Raw genomic sequence first — 19,194 nt, 5'->3', positions numbered from 1 at the left:
AGTTTTCTTTTTCTTTTGTTATTTGGATATCATCCAGAATTCTAGAACGCGCTTCCCGAGAAAAAATATCGCATCCATGAAGTACTAAATGAAGTCTATTTGCTAAACCTTTTTCAGAAATGAGTGTAACTTTTCGTGACCAATCTAATGATGATAATTAATTGATGATTGGCTACAATGACGCTATAGTAACCATCCTCCAATCGCGCGGTTAAAGATCTCATTAGATTCGTCAGGGTTTTGGAGTTGATTTTGTAAACTATTTATATTTGACACCTCTAATTAGTGGTTAAGCCCCGTTGTAGAATCTCTAGAACACAAACCGATCTCTAGGAAGGGTGACTAGTCAAATGTCAGACCTCTCAGGTCCTCTCAGGTCAGGGATCGGAGTAGTGCGTGGAAGTCAGTGTACGTGAGGGTTGGGTCCCGTTTGATCCCCCAAAAAAAGAGGGTTTTTCCGTTCATCTCAGACTAAAGTTGACTAAATTTTAGGTGTAAATTTTGCCCATGCCTATTTCGATATATGAATATGAACTAAACTTAGGTAGGAAACCATTTAAAACACAAAAATAGACGAAACTTAGGTGAGGATGAAACTAAACTTAGGTAAGAAGCCATTTTAGTTGGGATGAAACTAAACTTTAATCCACCTAATTATAAACTAAACTTTAGGTCTAAAAATTAGTTCATGGATCCAAACAGGGATGCATGCCATGAGTCAGTAGTGCTGAGGAGGAAGAGTTAGAGCAGCTCCAGCGTTGGAATTTTGTGGGTGCTCTGAAGCACCTGATATCAGATTCTCTGTGTCCATACCCTAGAGGAGGGGGTGGGGGTGCTACCAAGATTCACCTTAGCACGGGTGCTCAGTTTTGCACCGAGTGCTTCAAATAAAATAATAAGCTCTGCTGCTCAGGGGTGTCTGGTGAGCCCGTGCGTGCTCCGGCGGCCACAGAAAAATGGCCACAGTTTCGTTGCTTATCTAACGTTGGAGTGGTTTGTTTCACAGAGCACCCAGATGACGGGTGGGAGCTTGGCACTATCCCAGGACTTATACGCGGCGGCTGCTCTTAGTAAACAAGGTATGCATCAATCTGCTGGAGAACAAAACCATGCTACTGACTAGTGGTGCAATGGGACAACACTGAATTATTAGGAAATACGCCCTCCCTCCATTTCAAATTGTACATCATTAAGCGAATTTGGATACATAGTTTTTACTACATATCTATACACATAGTGTCGCTGCGGAAAATGGACGACTACTAAATTACTCGAATGCTCGTTTGTTGTGCGCTTGATCGGATATGGTCTAGCACGCAAAGACTCGAGGATTTAGACTGGTTCAGGCCGAATGTGCCCTACGTCCAGTATGGAGGGTGGTGTTCTTACTCTATTGCTCTCGAGCCCGGGTGCTCACAGTTCAGAGGGGAGCTTACAAGCTGGTCAAGCAGTGTCGAACTTCTAGGAGTCCAACCCTTTCCTACGTGGGAGCTTTCCCTTTTATAGTCCAAGGTGGGGCCCCCATTTACTTGTACCTAGCGCTGTGTCTTGGCACCGTCAGGGCGTCCTTCGTCCTTGTCAGTCGTCGGGGCCCACTCGTTCGGTCGAGAGTGGGGAGACTTGATCCTGGTGATCTTCTTGGGCAACGGGTTATCCAAGCGTTGTCCCATCCTTGACCAGTCGGGGAGGCCTGGTCACTCGGATGGTTGCTCGGGGGTTACCTCCGGTCTTGTCCGCCTGGGCCTATGTTCCCCACCTGCAAGGCTACCTCACGCCTCCTTTGCGTAGCCCCTGCCAGCAAGATAGCTCACCCGATGAGGGGTGCCTTATCGAGGTCAGGCCGGGGGCGTCCGGTCACACTCGCTGGCGTAATGGGGTAGTGCGCAGGGGCAACCATCATTACGGCGAGAGAGGCGACGTCCGTTGACACCCCCTCCTATAGTGTCGTGGGGCCCGCGCGGGCGGCGTTGTCCCTCTGTCAGAGAGTCTTGTAGCCTATGTCTACGCCGCAAGATAAGGGGAGCTGTCGTCGCGGAGCCTGTACGGAGGCCTGGCTTGACCGGCACGTCTGGCAGGGAGGGCGGCTGCCTTGGAGCGCACGACCCGGGTCATCCGGCATGGATCTGACCCGGAGCGCCAGGTCGGGGGACTGCCATGTGTCCCGGAAGGTCGGGCTCCCGGCCGCATTGCCTTACGAGCGACGGCAGCTGCCCACGCGGGTTGACGGGCCGTGTTGTGCCCGGCCTAGGGAATCTGTTGGGCTTCTTCCTCTACGAGTCAGGCCCGTCGGGGGCTCCGAGTTTACACTCCCGTCACATAGCATCTAGAAATTTTAAACTGACACATAATTTAGAACGGGAAAATTAAGTGGGACACCATATCATATATAGTTTTGACGGCAAGTATCTTGATTTCGTGGCAAGACCTTCCCCGTGAAATCGGCTACGGATATACAACTACTCGTTGGAAAGAAATGCCGGCAATGTGTTTTGAGTAAGAAAAGATGGCATGCTAAAATGTGTACAAAGTACAAAAAAGTACAAACCAATTTATAGGTAAGACTTAGATGGATGATTGTTTGGATCAATTATGCCGTATATATAAAAAGCTATACCTGGCTAATAAAAAGCTTGAGGCAGTTGGATCGTTAGTTGTGGTACGGTGTGTGTGTGCAAAATCGATTAGTTAAAAATAGGTGGATAAGACCAACTCATTATATTGCAGAAAGCTGGGAGTTGGCTAATAATAAAAAGCTACTAGATTATTATGTGCTCTGTTTAGAACTTTTTTGGTAATTTTTTATAGTCTCCAGCTAATTCAAATAAGGTAGCCGCGCTCCGCGTGAGACTACTGTCGTAGGCTCACAGCTGGCCTCACTACGTCAAAAGCTTCTTTAAAGAGAAAGAAACTGATGTAGAATGCGTACAAAACAGCGTAGATCAACGTTTTCACACAGTGATTAGACGCTCGTGGTGGTGCCGTAGTCATGGAGAAAAAAACATACACGCAACATCGATCGTGAAATGATGCCTTTTTTGTCGAGGATTTGAATGTGTCCATCCCTTGCTAACTGCTCCAGGAAAGTCTTTCAGGTGTAAATGAAAAGTAGACAAAGGCTTTGCTAGTCTTGTAGTACTAGTATACTCCTACAATGCACACTACACGATCACTGGGAAAAAGGGACGGAGACATGGAGGATGGTACGGGCGACCCGCCTGCGCCTTGCTCCTCTAACCCTCCAGCCGGAGGAATTCGAGGGCCCCCTCCCCTCGCGGCTCGCGCGCACGACGTCGCCGGCGACAGACACGTCACGGCTGGCAAGTACCCCCTGCTCCCCAAGTGGCGCATCAAATCAAGACTCTGTTTGTTTAGATCCATAAAAAGTGGTAAAAAGAGTAATATCGGACACTGTAGTACACTGTAACACTTTCGTTTATTTGTGATAATTATTGTCCTACTATGACCTAACTAGGCTTAAAAGATTCGTCTCGTCGTGGACATCAAAACTATGCAATTAGTTTTTTATTTATCTACATTTAATGCTCCATGTATAAGACAAAAGATTTGATGTGATAGATGAATAGTGAAGTTTGGAAAGAAAAATTTTGAAACTAAACACAGCCTTTGTTGTGCTACTCGCGCTAAAAAAATCTTGCATACATACAGTACTAAATGGAGTCTATTTGCAAAAAATTTTCACAGATGAGTGTAACTTTGCGCTACGAATCTAATAACAGTAGTTAATCTATTGACTATAGTAATAGTACAGTAACCATCCTCTAATCATGCGGTCAAAGGTTTTATTAGTTTTGTCTCGCGAAGTAGCGCAAGAATTGTGAAATTAGTTTTGCAAGCTGTATTTATTTAATACTCCTAATTATTAATCAAAGTTTGCTACGATTGTTTACGTTAAAAAAAAACAAACAGAGCTCAAACGGCTCCTTGTTACCCAAAAACAAATGCACTTTGCACTTGCCACGCCCAGCGCTCACCGCAGGTGACTGTACCCCCTGTCGGACGCCCCAAAAGGAATCTCCTCCTGTTGGCGAAATCACAGGCGCACGTGAGCGGAGCCCGCCCGGCCCGGCCAATCCTCCACCGTCCGCCGCCCGTGCCCCTCTCTCTTCTCCCCGCGCCTTCTACGGTGGCCAGTGGCCCGGCCTGGCTGCTGGTCGTCTCTGCCAGGTCTGCCCTGCGGCCGCGCGGCTCTGCTCGTTCAAACCCAGCCACAGCCAGCGGCCCCCACACGGCCAGCCACTGGGGCACTGCCGCTGCTGCCACCCGCCCACCCGGTCCTGTCGTGTCGGGCCCTGTTTGTTTCCATAGCACAGTAGCGCACACGATTCTCGAGAAAAAAATCTCGTATGCATGGAGTACTAAACGAAATTTATTTGAATTTTTTTTTCACGGATGGATGTTATTTTTCACGACGAATCTAATGACAGTAATTAATCGTTGATTGGCTACAGTGATGCTACAGTGCCATCCTCTAATCGTGCGTCAAAGGTCTCGTTAGGTTCGTCTCGCGAAGTAGCGCAGAGTTGTAGAATTAGTTTTATAAATTGTCTTTATTTAGTAACTCTAATTATTGGTCAAAATTTTTGTACTACTTGTGTAAAAAACCAAACTGGGCCACTATCACTCCGTCTCCCGTCCACCTCACCAGTCACCACCCGCGCCGAGATTTTCTTTTTCTATCCCAAGCAAGTGCGGGGTTTTTCCGCGAGCAAACAACACGTAACGGACCCCCCCTCCGACTTCTCGCCGCGCGCAGCGCGAGAGATCACGAGACGTTCTCGCGCAAATACACGAGATCTCCCGCTTGCCGTAAGGCCTCCGGGGGGCTGCGCTGCGTCGCGTGGTTTCTAGAGACATCCATCCAGCACCACCCGTCGCGAGGCCGACACCCGGTCCCGGGGTGGCGCCACACACCCGTCGCTGTCGTCGCCCCTCTCCGCCCCCGTTCCGTTCTCCTCCCCTCGTCTCCTTCTCGCGCCGCTTCTTCTTCCTCCCCGCGAGATCTCCCTCTCCTGCGCTCCAGCTCGCGCTCGCGAGATGGTTGGTTATTACGGCTGGGACGTCGCGAGAGGCGACGGGGGTTGGCGTTTGGTTTGGCTTGCCCATTCTTTGATTGGCGACTTTTCTGGGGTTCCACATGCTTCGGCAGCCAGCACAGGGAAAAGATGAGCCCTTTCGGTTTCCCGGGTGCACCGGCGCACCGCGCACCCGCTCGCTCGCTCGGGGGAGAAAACGCTCGCAACTTGCCGAGGAAGCATCTGGTCAGTGGTTACTCAGTTATTACTCCTGCCTTGCTTGTAGGGTGAAAACCTACGAAGGATTGCTGCCACAAGCTGCGGGCCAAGATTTCAACTTTTTTGAAATAACTTTTTTTTTGAAATAAGATTTCAACTTTTGAAGTGCCTCGCCGCCGGACATCCCTCTGCTCCAAGCCAAGTTCAAGTCGAGGAGTTACGGCGTCTAAAAAAAAAGTTGAGGAGTTACGGATGCGGTTTGGTTAGCGCTACGAGAAAATCTTATATACATGGAGTACAACTTTGCGCGATAAATCTAATGAGCCTAATTAATCCATAATAGACTACAGTAATATTACAGTAATCATTCTCTAATTGTACGATCAAATGTCTCATTAGATCCGTCTCGCGAAGTAGCACATGAGTTGTGAAGTTAGTTTTGTAAACTATCTTTATTTAATACCTCTAATTAATGGTTAAAGTTGGCTACAGACCTATAGTATCCTGTGCTATAAAACCAAACAGGGCCATGGTATGCGGGCGATGTTTCCTGTTGAGAAAGTAGTATAATGTGATCACATGTTTGTTTGCTTCTTAGGTATTTGTGGAAGAATTCTTGAACCGTCCTTCTTTTCTACTAGGTATCAAGTATGTTTGGTTGCCAACTACACTTTATCACATTTAAAGTTAGGCAAGTGTGGCAAAAGACCAAACAGTATTCTGTGCTATAAAACCAAACATGACCATGGTATGCGGGCGATGTTTCCTGTTGAGAAAGTAGTATAATGTGATCACATGTTTGTTTGCTTCTTAGGTATTTGTGGAAGAATTCTTGCACCGTCCTTCTTCTCTACTAGGTATCAAGTATGTTTAGTTGCCAACTACACTTTGTCACATTTAAAGTTAGGCAAGTGTGGCAAAAAATTTGGCGACCATATTTTTCTTGCATAAGATAATCTTGGCACATTTTTTCTTGTCTATGACATGTGGAGTCCAAAAAAAATCTTGTCTAAGCTTGGTTACCAATCAAATACCTACCAACTTGACCAAACTTATCTAAGATTAGGTGTGGCAAAGTGTGATTAGGAAACCAAACACCCCGTTGAACTGTCAATGAAATTTCCACACGTTTCCATTTTAAAAGAAACCCTTTGCATGTATTAAACGGATTGTCTTCTGCACCCCTTGTGAAATCTTTCGTGTTATTATGGATAAAGCAACGATGAGTAAGTGTTATTACCGTATCATGGTCACAAAAATATGTGTATTGTAGCTAAGAAAGTTTGCCACCGCCCACGCCGCACAAAATTGTTGATTTCTAACGTGTTTTTTTATCTTCTAGTATTCCTCCTGATGGCATGCACGTGGTCACTACCTTCCTTTAGTTGTTGCAAGATAAATGTCACCATACGCATATGCAAATAAATTGGTTGTGCGACAAGCAGGGCAGAAACCTAATGCTACCCTACGGGACATATTATTGGCTAGAATATCCATTAGCCCTATCCCTTTTGATATGTAATGGCTATCTGCTGAGCTATACATAGACATCACGTGACTTGTCAAAATACGTCATGATGTGTCCTTTGCACCATTAACGAATGCAATATGGTTGTCATTTCACCCTGCTAATGGTTTGAGTTAAAATGAGTTTAATTGATTGAGTTTTGATATGAATTGTATTTGGGTGTATTCAAATTAGTTATATATATAATGGGATGGGGTGGAGTGGGTTCTATGTAAATATAAATTGAAGTGGATTGGGGTGGGCTGAAATTGATTTTTTATACAAAATAGTATGATTATATATAAATATCGGTCTCGTAAGAGCCGGACCTTAAAAATAAAACCTCGCGTTCACATTATAAAATTTTATCGAAATTGACTGAAATTTATTGGAGATGACTCAGTATGACTAGCAGCTACTTTATGCAAAGCAGTAGGGCTAGAATTACACGTGGGTCCCATGCCAAGAGCCGGACTCTAAAAATAAAACATCGCGTTCACACTATAAAATTTTATCGAAATTGATTGAAGTTTGTTGGAGATGACTCGATATAACTGACAGCTACTCTGTGCAAAACGGTGTGGCAAAATCTAAACTATAATTTATTTTTTGGGAAATGAGTTTTTATTGGGTTGTAACCATAGTTTGGCTACTAGTTTATTACATCATGAGTTGAAATGTTTGGGTTGAATTGGATTGTGGTGGCGGTGGTTTGGAGTGGTGTGGGTAATGTTAATTTTCCTAATGAGAATGGATTGGTGTGAGTATAGTTTGGTTTCCAACTCATTTGCAGGGTGATTGTCATTATAGCTCAATCGTGGTTATTGCTATCTTGTATGTACTCGCCGGTAACGGTGGTAATGCACGACGGCTCTCTAATCCGACAAAATCCTCACTAAAAACTTGCGCCAAATCTCCATATTATGCCAAAAGAATAGAGAAAATAGAGATGATATACGCCGATCGAACGTACAAAACAAAGACGTGTAAAAATTCATGGTACACTTGGTGTCTGTTTTGCCTCGACTTACGAATATTCACATATTGTCTAGATTCACCCGTGCATCGTAGTATTAGACGTCATGTATTCTGTTCTCTAAGTTTCATAATTTTAACAAAAGTTTAAGTTAACACACTATGTATCACATCAAAAAAGAAATCTTTTTTCTAAAAATACCATTATTACTTTTATAAACTTTGTCAAACTCGGTATGAATTCGACTTGGGCCTCGTTTAGTTGCACGTGTAAAGTTTTTAAAATGGAATTTTTACACATTTGAAGTATTAAATATGGATTAATCACAAAAGTAATTACAGAACTCGTCTGTAAACTATGAGACGAATTTATTAAGACTAATTAATTCGTTATTAGCACATATGTACTGTGTAGAAGTTATAGATTCGTCTCGCAATTTATAAGCAAACTATGCAATTTGTTTTTTATTTCATATAGATTTAATATTTTATACATGTAAATTTTTTTCGACATAATAGTTTTAGAATTTTGAATTTTACAACTAAATAAGACCTTGCAATAAACTCAGAGATCGCGTTGTGTTTTCGGATGGAGGGAGAGGACGGAGAGAGTACTCATCTCATCTGGCTTCACCGAAACGCGAAAAGCGACAGCTCAGTTGGAGGTCTACTGTCCACTCAAGCAAGTGGCTGTTTAGTTTGCGAAAATTTTTAAGTTTGGATACGGTAGTATTTTCATTATTATTTGGCAACTAATATCCAATCATGAATTAATTAGGTTTAAAAGATTCGTCTCGTCATTTACAGTTGAACTGTATAATTAGTTATTTTTTCAACTATATTTAATATTTTATGCATGTGTCCAAAAATTCGATAGGATGGTACTGTAGAAATTTTTTTAGGAAGAGCCTAAACAAAATCGGCAAAAGCCTCGTAAAAGCGGGCGGCTGGCAGAGGTTTACCAGGGCATCACCCCATTAATCACAGGGACACGTGACCCTGGCCCACTCGGGGAAAGCTATTCATCGCGCGCGTGGGTGGCAGCGAAGCTGTCGCAGAAGCGCCGCAACGCGTCCTATTCATCTTCTACCTCCAGCCAGTGAGGGGGGAGTGCCCGCCGGCGAGCTAGGGGAGGGGGTGGCCGGCGAGGGTGGTTGGTGGGGGGAACGGCCGTCGGCGAGGTCGCCGGCGGCCGGGGTGGTGGAGGGCGGCGGCGGTCTTAGGATCCGGGGTTGCTGGGATGGGGCGGCTCCATGGCCACCGGACCTAGAAGAACAGGTGGGGGGGAGAGGAATCGACCGGCGGTGGGCGGTGGTGTGTGGGCGGGCGGCGAGGCGGTGCGGCGGAGCGCCGCCGGCCGGGGTGGTGGGCGCCGGCGGCCGAGCCAGGTCCCGGGCGGGGGCGTGGCGCCGGGGGAGGGTGGGGATGCGACCTCGGTTAGCGTCGATGGTGGTAGAAGGCGGCAGCGGAGCTGGAGGAGACAGGGGAAGGCGCTGAGATCTTCTGCAATATATCAACAACAAATCGCACGAAGCAATGAATAGACTCCCCCTCCCCCTCCCCCTCCCCGCAGTCGGTGCCGGGCGCCACTGCTTCCCATCCCACCCCACCCCACGCGACCTGACGCGAGCGCGCGCCCGATCCGAGAAACCGCGCATCGGACGCGAACCGCCTCCAGCAGGCGCAGCCGGAGCCACGCGCGCGCATCTCGTCTCCTGCCGTCTCCTCTCGTCCCGTCCCGTATGCTCACCCCGATCGCTCCGACGCGAAACCGCCCCCCTCCCTCACCCTTTTCCCTCCTCGCGATCTCTAGCGTCTCATCTCGCGCGCACGTCGCCCTCACGACCGGACGCCAGCTCACGAATATCCACCCGATTTAATCCCGGCCCCTTCGATTCCGCCGCTCGCGGCATATCGCATAAGTGCACGCGCATATCGATAGGCTGGATTGCTTATCAATAAGGGAGCGTGCTTCTCGCAGATAAGCCAGTGGTGGGTGGCGTGGGGAGAGAGAAAAGGGCGAGAGGTCTGCAACGCATCGAAGAAAGCGAGACTAAAGTTTCTCTCTCCCCCCCAACCCCTCTTCCACATCTCCGCTTCTCTCTCGTCTCCGCCTCGCTCGCGAGAGGAGAGGAGGGGGCCGACGACGGAACCCTAGGATTCGCGGCCGCCCGGGCGGCCCCGGCACCAGCGCCGCGCCCTCCGTGCCAGGCGGCGCCAGCCGAGCTCCGGGCCGCGCGGATCGAGCACCGGGCGGGCTCCCCCCGCCGCCGCCGCCGACGCCATGTCGTCGCTCAGCCGCGAGCTCGTCTTCCTCATCCTCCAGTTCCTCGACGAGGAGAAGTTCAAGGAGACCGTGCACAAGTGCGTCGTCGCCCTCCTCCGCCCCTCCCTCCCGCCTCGTCCGGTGGTTACCTGCGCGTGCTCGGTTGGTGGGTGGTTACCTGCGCGTGCTCCTCTGCGGCTTTAGGGGATTTGATTTGCCACGCCGCCCGTCTCGTTTTCCGCTTCTCTCTCCGTGATGAATTCGGCGGTTTTCTAGGTCTTTTTCTTTTCTGGTTCTGGACTTCCATGGTTGCAGCCAAAAAAAGGGTTTCTCTCCAACTCGGTTCGATTTGTTGTGCGCGGTAAATTCGTGGAAGTTTCGGGTTATTTCGGTCAAAACATTTTATCCCTTCCTCGTGGTCGTTCTCCGTGATAGTCGTTGTTTTATTTATTTATTATTAATCCGGTCAAAATCAATTTTCGTGGTCTCAGTTTCTCTTTTATTCCGAAAAAAAAATTCAGGGGCGCATTTGAAATTATGGAGCTTGCATGTGCGGTTTCCTACACCAATCGCGCGCCTGGTGTTTTTTCTTCTTTTGTCAACTGGGCTGCGCCTTCTCTGTCGGTTACTTAATTTCCGTCGGAGCGCATAGATTAGTGTGATCAATTCCGTGATTGGTGTGCTGGCGCTTTGGTCCCCTTGTCGTGTCCTGCGAGTGATATAAACGTTGCGGTAGCTGGCAGTTTAGCTGGATTGTTTCATTTCGGACAGGAATGAACTTTGGCCTCGCAATTCGGTCTCATTAACTCGTAGGAGGTTCTGTTTTTAATGTGTTCCGCACTCTGCTCTGCTCTGTTCTGCTCCACGTTCTGCTTTGCAGAACACACACACAGGAGGTTTGACAGAATTAGACTGTCTGACTTCGTTTCTTCTACAATAAATGGCATGAACTTACTTGGTGGTTTAGGATCAGTTTCCCAAGCTCAAACCTTGCAGTGTGGTTGGCTGTTTAAGTGGTTTATGCCATGCCTTGACCATTGGAGTTGTGGGCACTTTAGTGTACTCATTCTGTGTACTGATTGGAAAAGTTGGCTACTCATGCTCTCACGTTTATTGCTCCAACAATTAGAATTATCTGTGGTCTGCATATCGATATGTAGTAATTTCCTATGTCACATTGTGTTGTAGGCTTGAGCAAGAGTCAGGGTTCTTCTTCAATATGAAGTACTTTGAGGAGAATGTACATGCTGGGGAATGGGATGAGGTGGAGAAATACTTGTCAGGTTTCACCAAGGTAGATGACAATAGGTATTCAATGAAGATATTCTTTGAGATCAGGAAGCAGAAGTATTTGGAAGCACTTGATAGGTACTGTTCTCTAATATTTCACTTCATTTGAAAGAGAAGCTGGGTTTTCCATCCACTTTTTTTTTATACTGTAAAATTTACTGACTTTTCGTTCTACATGTTCTGAACAGGCATGACAGAGCAAAGGCTGTAGATATTCTTGTCAAGGATCTTAAAGTCTTCTCGACATTCAATGAGGAGTTATATAAGGAGATAACCCAGCTTCTCACTCTTGAGAATTTTAGGTTTGTTCGTCTTGCTTTATGTCATAAGATTGTTGAGAAGCAGTTAAATGAAATCTTTCTTAGAGCTCCTATAATTGTTAAAAGCTTATCCTATTTGGTGCATTGCAATGAATTTATTTTCACAGGTGATGAAAATAGGACATGTATTAATAGATCACGAACCATTTGGAAATCATAGCAAGCAACAACTACATATATGTTAACTGAGCAGCCATGCCAAGCTGACAACAGCATAAATCTTTTAGCTAAGCCAGATGCTTATTTGTAAAAATAGTTAAGGTTTGTTCAAGATATTCATTTAATAGCTTTTATGTTATGCTATTTTTTCCTGTATATTTTTAAGGAAAATGTTGGTTCATTAACAATTAAAATTTATTGCTATTTCCTCTGAATGTTTTATTCCAATTATTGGAATTCCTTAACCTGCTGCTTCTGTTTACAATTTTAGCTCAAATCGTCAAATAAATGTTGCTTTGTTGCAGGGAAAATGAACAGTTGTCGAAGTATGGGGATACTAAATCAGCTCGCAGTATTATGCTGATTGAGCTAAAAAAACTTATTGAAGCAAACCCCCTTTTCCGGGAAAAACTTGTCTTTCCGACTCTTAAGGCATCACGCCTGCGAACTCTGATTAACCAAAGGTTTGAAAATAACAGTCACTACATACCAGACGTTCTGTTTTCATGTAAGTTGAATTCGTGTTTTTTTTGGCAACATGTGCAGCTTGAATTGGCAGCATCAGCTTTGTAAGAACCCTCGTCCAAATCCAGATATCAAAACTTTATTCACTGATCATACTTGCACTCCTCCCAATGGACCTCGTGCACCATCAGTGTCTGTACCACTAGCAGCTGTTCCAAAGGCTGGTGCCGCATACCCACCACTCACAACTCATACTGTATGTTTGCTTGATCATTTTCTGCTTGTGCATGGCTTTTATGATCTTTTGTTTCTTACATTATGTGTTTATTCATGCAGCCATTTCAACCTCCTCCACCTGGTCCATCTTTAGCTGGTTGGATGGCAAATGCTGCTGCCTCTTCAGCTGTTCAGTCTGCTGTTGTAGCAGCATCACCAATACCTGTTCCACCGAATCAAGGTATTGAAGTGTGATGCCAAGTTTCTCTGGAAATGCATCTGGTTGCTTGTTTTGAGCGTATCTGCATGAATATATGTTCTTTTTTTTGCAATTCAATGGATATGTTAAGCACTAAAATTTGTGGCGTTTGGTTTAGTATGCCTTGTACTTTGCATCAGCACATTCGTGTAACAATTGACATGTGAAACTTCAGTTCCAGGCTTATAACAGATGCTGCTAATTTGTTATATTTACACATTACTCAGTGATAAATATGATGTAGCTGATAGGCATTGATGGTCTCAATCTTAGTTTATTGGTAGCTGTAAAATAAGCTTCAACCCTATTCTATATACGGGTAGCTGTAAAGTAACACTATTCTTTGGTAGTTTACGATGTAAAGTTGGTAGTTTATTCGTTGCATATTCTTGTCCTTCTGAGTTTTTCATGTTTGTCCATATAGTAAGAAGTGTGATATTACATACAGCAATTAGTTAGTAATGCAGTTAAGATATACTGTAAAGCTTAAGCTCACAAAAGGGAGCATTCAATTTTGCTTAGAACCTTTTTGTATGTTGTCATGGGACATGCATTTATGTTGTCAGTTATTTGCATGTCTCAAAACTTCACATGACGCAATTTATATTACATTTTTTTCCCTCAGCTGTCTCCATGTTGAAACGACCAACTATAACAGATTATCAAAGTGCAGAGTCTGAGCAACTAATGAAGCGACTGAGGCCTAGTGGACATGGCGTTGATGAGGTAATATTGCATTTGCACTCAGAAAACATGACATTTTTTATTTTTTATGAATTTTAAGAATCAATAATGCTTATGCAGGCCACCTATCCTGCCCCCATCCCTCAACCTGCATGGTCAGTGGATGATCTTCCTAGGACAGTTGCTTGTTCATTGTCGCATGGATCTAATGTAACTAGCATGGATTTCCACCCGACTCGTCATACACTACTTCTAGGTACTAATCACGATAACTATGTTATTTGATTATCTTAAAAAAATGTCTAGTATGTACTGTATCATGTAATACGTGTGAATTCTATACACAACAATATATTAATTTTATTATGTGTTTGACACCACAGTTGGATCTGCTAATGGTGAATTCACACTTTATGAGATTGGTCTGCGTGAGATGTTGCTTTCAAAGCCCTTCAAAATTCGGGACATAAATGCTTGTTCACCACAGTTTCAGGTATTTATATACAAGCTGAAGTCATAGTTGTAGTTTGCTTGTACCTTATCCTTTTGATGTCTGCATATGTGTGTGTGTTTTCATCTTATTATAAGACTCATTATTTGCCTATCCTGTGTAAAGAATGCTGTGGTCAAAGATTCCTCGATATCCATTAATCGAGTTACCTGGAGCCCCGATGGAGAATTGATTGGTCAGTGTCAATACTGTACCTTTTCAGTTAATACGTGTACAGGGAATAATTTTCATTTAAACCTACCTTTGTGGTTTCTCAGGAGTCGCATTCACAAAACATTTGATCCATCTACATGCTTATCAACAACCAAATGAGACACGCCATGTTCTAGAGGTACTGCAACAAACTCTTATAGATATTAAAAATGAGATATTATCAATTGTGTTACAAATATCTTATTCACCGTGTCAGATTGAGGCTCATTCTGGAGGAGTAAATGACATAGCTTTCTCCCGACCAAACAAGCAACTTTGTGTTGTCACCTGTGGAGATGATAAACTAATAAAGGTGTGATGTGACTTGGATGGTTAATATTCATACTTAGCCTGTCTTCTTGAACTTCCCTTTCTTTTTATAGGTTTGGGATATGCACGGACAGAAACTATTCACATTTGAAGGACATGAGGCGCCTGTGTATTCTATCTGTCCTCATCATAAAGAGAGTATTCAGGTGCATTTTCATACTCTGGCTATCAATATCTCAGGATGCATTAATCTTTGCTGTTGATGCTTTTTCTACGCCAAGTTCGATTTTTCTCCAGTTTAAAATTAGAAAAGCAATCATGATGTTTCTACTTTTACATAATGGAACCTAATTAATGATATACCTATTCAAGTGGAAAAGATGGGTCTGCAAATGCATGACTTTTAAGACAAATGTTGATTCTAGGGTACCCTTGATTCTAATAGTTAATGTGTAGCTCCCATTAATTCGCCATATTACATTTGTCCTAGAGCATGCACACAACTCCATATTGTCTATCATTATGTATCAAATTCATGATTTAATAATTTATTATAGTTTAATGATTAGTAGAAGAGTGGTCTTATCTGAATCTAAACTGCTTTATAATGTTCACTTATTCAGACAGCTCTGTGTTTCGATTTCCACTTCTCAGGATGTGATCAAAATCAAGTCTAATACATGATTTTCTTATGCTTAACGCAGTTCATCTTCTCAACTTCCCTCGATGGAAAAATCAAGGCCTGGCTTTATGACAATGTGGGATCTAGGGTGGACTATGATGCTCCTGGGAAGTGGTGTACTACTATGCTCTATAGTGCTGATGGAACTAGGTAAGAATAGATAGGTTATCCCTTATTTTTCCACCAAAAGGGGTTCCAGTTTTTACTAACCTAGCAATTTGCTGTCAATATGAAGGTTGTTCTCATGTGGAACAGGCAAAGAGGGAGACTCATATTTGGTTGAGTGGAATGAAAGTGAAGGATCTATTAAGAGGACATATTCTGGATTTCGTAAAAGATCTGCTGGTGTAGTGCAGTTTGATACAGCTCAGAATCACTTTTTGGCTGCTGGTGAAGATAACCAGATTAAATTCTGGGATGTTGATAATACTAATATGCTGACCTGTACTGAAGCTGACGGAGGCCTCCCAGTTAGTCTCTGCTCCCTGTCATATTTATCCTTGATTTGGGGGGATTCTAATCTAGCCATTTTACATTATTACCAGGCTCTTCCTCGCTTGAGGTTCAATAAAGAAGGCAATCTCCTTGCTGTTACTACAGTGGACAATGGTTTTAAGATACTTGCAAATGCTGATGGACTCAGAACTCTACGTTCTTTTGGAAGCCGACCTTTCGAAGCATTTAGGCCGCAATATGAAGCTTCTTCTATGAAGGTTCTTACATGACTTTTTGTCTGCCTTTTTTCTTTTATGTTTTTTTAGATTGATCCTGACACTAATTTTGAATTTATAGGTCTCGGGTGCTCCTGTTGTTGCTAGCATCTCTCCTAACATAGGCCGAATGGATCATTTAGATAGGAATTCTCCTGCAAAGCCATCTCCTATTCTGGTATCGTGATTCATATTTTCAGACAAATAGAGATTGATTCCTCCTTACCTATTAATCAACAATTTAAACAACATCTGACTTAATATGAATTTGAATAGAATGGTGGAGATACAGCATCAAGAAGCACAGATATAAAGCCAAGAATATCAGAAGAGAAACCTGATAAAGCAAAACCTTGGGAGCTGATGGAGGTTTTAAATCCCCAGCAATGCCGTGTAGCTACAATGCCAGAAACTCCCGATCAGCCCAGAAAGGTTCTTTTATTTTGATGTATGTTTCATAATTCTCATCGTGGAATATGTGAGAGGGTTTAACAACATTTATGTGCAGTTCGTCCGCCTTCTGTACACAAATTCTGGTGTTGGGTTACTAGCATTAGGGTCTAATGCCATTCAAAGATTATGGAAATGGAGTCGAAATGAGCAAAATCCGAGTGGAAAGGTACATATTACTTTCTGTTGGTTATTTTTAGGTTAATCAAGTTTGTGGTATAATTTTTGTCCATTCTACCAAGCAGGCCACAGCTGGTGTTGTGCCACACCATTGGCAGCCAAATAGCGGTCTTGTCATGACAAATGATACAGCAGATACCAATCCAGAGGAGGCAGTTCCATGCATCGCACTCTCCAAAAACGATTCTTATGTGATGTCTGCTTGTGGTGGCAAGGTTTCATTGTTTAACATGATGACATTTAAGGTAATGTTTAACTATTTTATTCGGATGCATTTTTCAGACTTCAAGAAGATTTGATCATGCATCTCCCATGCAGGTGATGACAACATTCATGCCACCTCCACCAGCATCAACATTTTTAGCATTTCACCCTCAAGACAATAACATCATAGCGATAGGAATGGAAGATTCAACCATCCACATATACAATGTCAGGGTAGATGAGGTAATAAATGCCTAACGTCTGCACAGATTATGTCTTTTTGAATCATTTCATTCATCCTTGTGACCTTTGGTTTTTCAGGTAAAAACTAGACTCAAAGGACATCAGAAAAGGATAACTGGGTTAGCCTTCTCCACCAACCTTGGTGTACTTGTTTCTTCAGGCGCTGATGCACAGGTTACTATTACTAATGCATTTCTTGTTTGTGTCACAAGATGACCATGTTTTCAACAACCCCCACATCCCTACATCTTGCCTTTTTCTCTCTCTCTGAATTCATTCTGATAGTAGTCAACTCACTTTCATATTCAGCTTTGTGTGTGGGCCAATGACACCTGGGAGAAAAAGAGAACAGTTTCTATACAAATGCCAGCCGGAAAGACTCCTTCAGGAGATACAAGGGTCCAGTTTAGTTCTGACCAAAGTCATTTGCTAGTAGTACACGAAACTCAACTAGCTATATATGATGCATCAAAAATGGAGAGGATCTATCAGGTGACACTTCGTATAGATTGTCAAAAGTCAACTATTTTGTCACAGCCTTGCCTATTAAATATCTCTCTTTCTTGATTCAGTGGATACCCCAGGACACGTTGTCAGCTCCTATATCGCATGCATCGTACTCATGCAACAGCCAGCTTGTTTTTGCTGCCTTCACTGATGGTAACATAGGTGTCTTTGATGCGGAGAACCTGAGATTAAGATGCCGAATTGCGCCGTTAGTATACATGTCTTCAACAGCCATAAACAGGTACTACCCTCTTTGTACACTGAGTTCATGTTATTTAGCTGACCATATGAGAAGTTCGATGTGCTGGTGCATTTTTTATTTTCACTTTGGTAACATTTGATGTCAGCCAATGCATATTCTCTTTGTAATTAGAAGCTTTGTTGATTCAAAAGAAGAGAGGGATAGGGCACTGGATGTTCCTTAAGCCAAGTTTGCTAAAATAAATAACTGGCATTTTTGTGGGGCCAAGTTTTGATGGGGGATTCTCTGTGGTTTGGCTTAGTTAGTTGATTTTGGGGTTTATTAGCTTACTAGTTGAGTGTCATGCGTCTTCTGGATTTTGCTGGTGATTTAAGTCTGGATAGGTTATCATCACTATTCTGAGATTATTGTGTTAAACTCGCGGCACAATTGTTGACATGCATACCCTATTATTGGTAGCGCCCGTGAGCTGATTCAGGGCTTCAGGCAGCTGTGGTACTATTCTTCCTCTGGTGCTGTTGTCCTTGGATTGGGAGCATTATGGCAAATTAAGAAAATATCGGATAATGAACTTTCAGACGCACTTCTACATTTGAATGCATGTTCATTCCATAATGCCATGTGATCTTGTTATATAGCTCCTAGGACCTAAGATATGTTTGTTTCCTGGTTCCAGCAATCCACCTGTTCACCCTCTTGTTGTCGCTGCACATCCCCATGAGCCAAACCAATTTGCGGTCGGGCTGTCAGATGGGTGTGTTAAAGTGCTTGAGCCCTTGGAGTCTGATGGCAAGTGGGGAACTCCCGCTCCAGCCGACAATGGGATTCCCAATGGCAAGACGCCGGCGTCATCAGCTACAAGCAACCATGCCGCTGATCAAATCCAAAGATAGATGTTTCGCCAAAGCTTTCTCTGTAAATTTTCTAATTGAACTGACTTATTTGTATGTGAATGTCGTTAGGATATTATTGTTGCATTTCTTGGAAAAAGCATGACAGAACAGGTAAAGGTCAAGCGTGCTGTTACTTGCAAGATGTCATTACCTTAGTGGTTCTCATGCAAGATGTTTGCAATAGGGGACAGTAGTGTCCATAAAGTGTGTTGGCTTAGGTGTTCTCAGGTTTAGATCAAATGATGATGTAAGCTATATTTCTTAATGCATGTAAAGCAGTACATAGTTTTTCTCCAATCCTGTTCTCGCCTATTCCATATTCTCCTATTATTATTATTACCCTTACAAAGGACAAAGGGAGGCAAATCGCAAAAAAAAAAAAGAGGACGAAGGGAGGCAGTGCTGTGGTGATCACTCGAAATGACACCACGTTTGAGTGAGCTGAGGTACCTGTGATCAATTTTTGACCTATTTTGTTTTTGTTTTCTTTCTGCCTGCGTGTGTGTCGTGCCACAAATTTTCTGGAGACCAATTCTTGTTATCAGATTTAGAAATGATCCCTCGATTTGGAGTTTGGAAGACCTGTCAAACCCGATTCAGAAACTGAACATATTCTGTTGACCACCTTGAAAATTCGTTTATCAAAAGGCCAGGAAGGCCACTAAATATAACTATATTCTATATTCTTATATTAATAAAGTTTTATCTGATATTAAAGGAAGCAGTGAATACGAAATCATTTCCTTATAAATATACA

The 19,194-nt window shown here is 43.6% G+C and overlaps 1 protein-coding gene across 2 annotated transcripts; it reads left to right on the top strand.

Moving 5' to 3' along the window:
* The first annotated feature begins 9,774 nt into the window (after window positions 1-9,774).
* Window positions 9,775-18,727, top strand: LOC120676452 (protein TPR1-like). Of its 2 annotated transcripts, none has more exons than XM_039957715.1 (25): window positions 9,775-10,098; window positions 11,189-11,368; window positions 11,479-11,592; window positions 12,075-12,233; window positions 12,316-12,490; window positions 12,571-12,691; window positions 13,383-13,435; window positions 13,514-13,649; window positions 13,777-13,886; window positions 14,010-14,079; window positions 14,162-14,235; window positions 14,314-14,409; window positions 14,480-14,572; window positions 15,071-15,198; window positions 15,284-15,518; window positions 15,594-15,761; window positions 15,841-15,936; window positions 16,035-16,190; window positions 16,267-16,377; window positions 16,454-16,633; window positions 16,707-16,835; window positions 16,914-17,009; window positions 17,145-17,327; window positions 17,408-17,583; window positions 18,221-18,722. In XM_039957715.1, the coding sequence occupies exons 1-25, from the start codon at window positions 10,019-10,021 to the stop codon at window positions 18,435-18,437; spliced, it is 3,336 nt and encodes a 1,111-aa protein (XP_039813649.1). In that variant the 5' UTR covers window positions 9,775-10,018; the 3' UTR covers window positions 18,438-18,722. The 2 variants fall into 2 exon arrangements, with proteins under 2 accessions (XP_039813649.1, XP_039813648.1); XM_039957714.1 differs by having other exon boundaries at window positions 9,787-10,098; window positions 13,335-13,435; window positions 18,221-18,727.
* The last annotated feature ends 467 nt before the right edge of the window (window positions 18,728-19,194 follow it).

Source organism: Panicum virgatum, chromosome 5N (assembly GCF_016808335.1).
Source record: "Panicum virgatum strain AP13 chromosome 5N, P.virgatum_v5, whole genome shotgun sequence".
Classification (NCBI taxonomy): domain Eukaryota; kingdom Viridiplantae; phylum Streptophyta; class Magnoliopsida; order Poales; family Poaceae; genus Panicum; species Panicum virgatum.
Note: the sequence above shows the minus strand (reverse complement) of the source record. Positions and strands in the feature narration are given on the sequence as shown.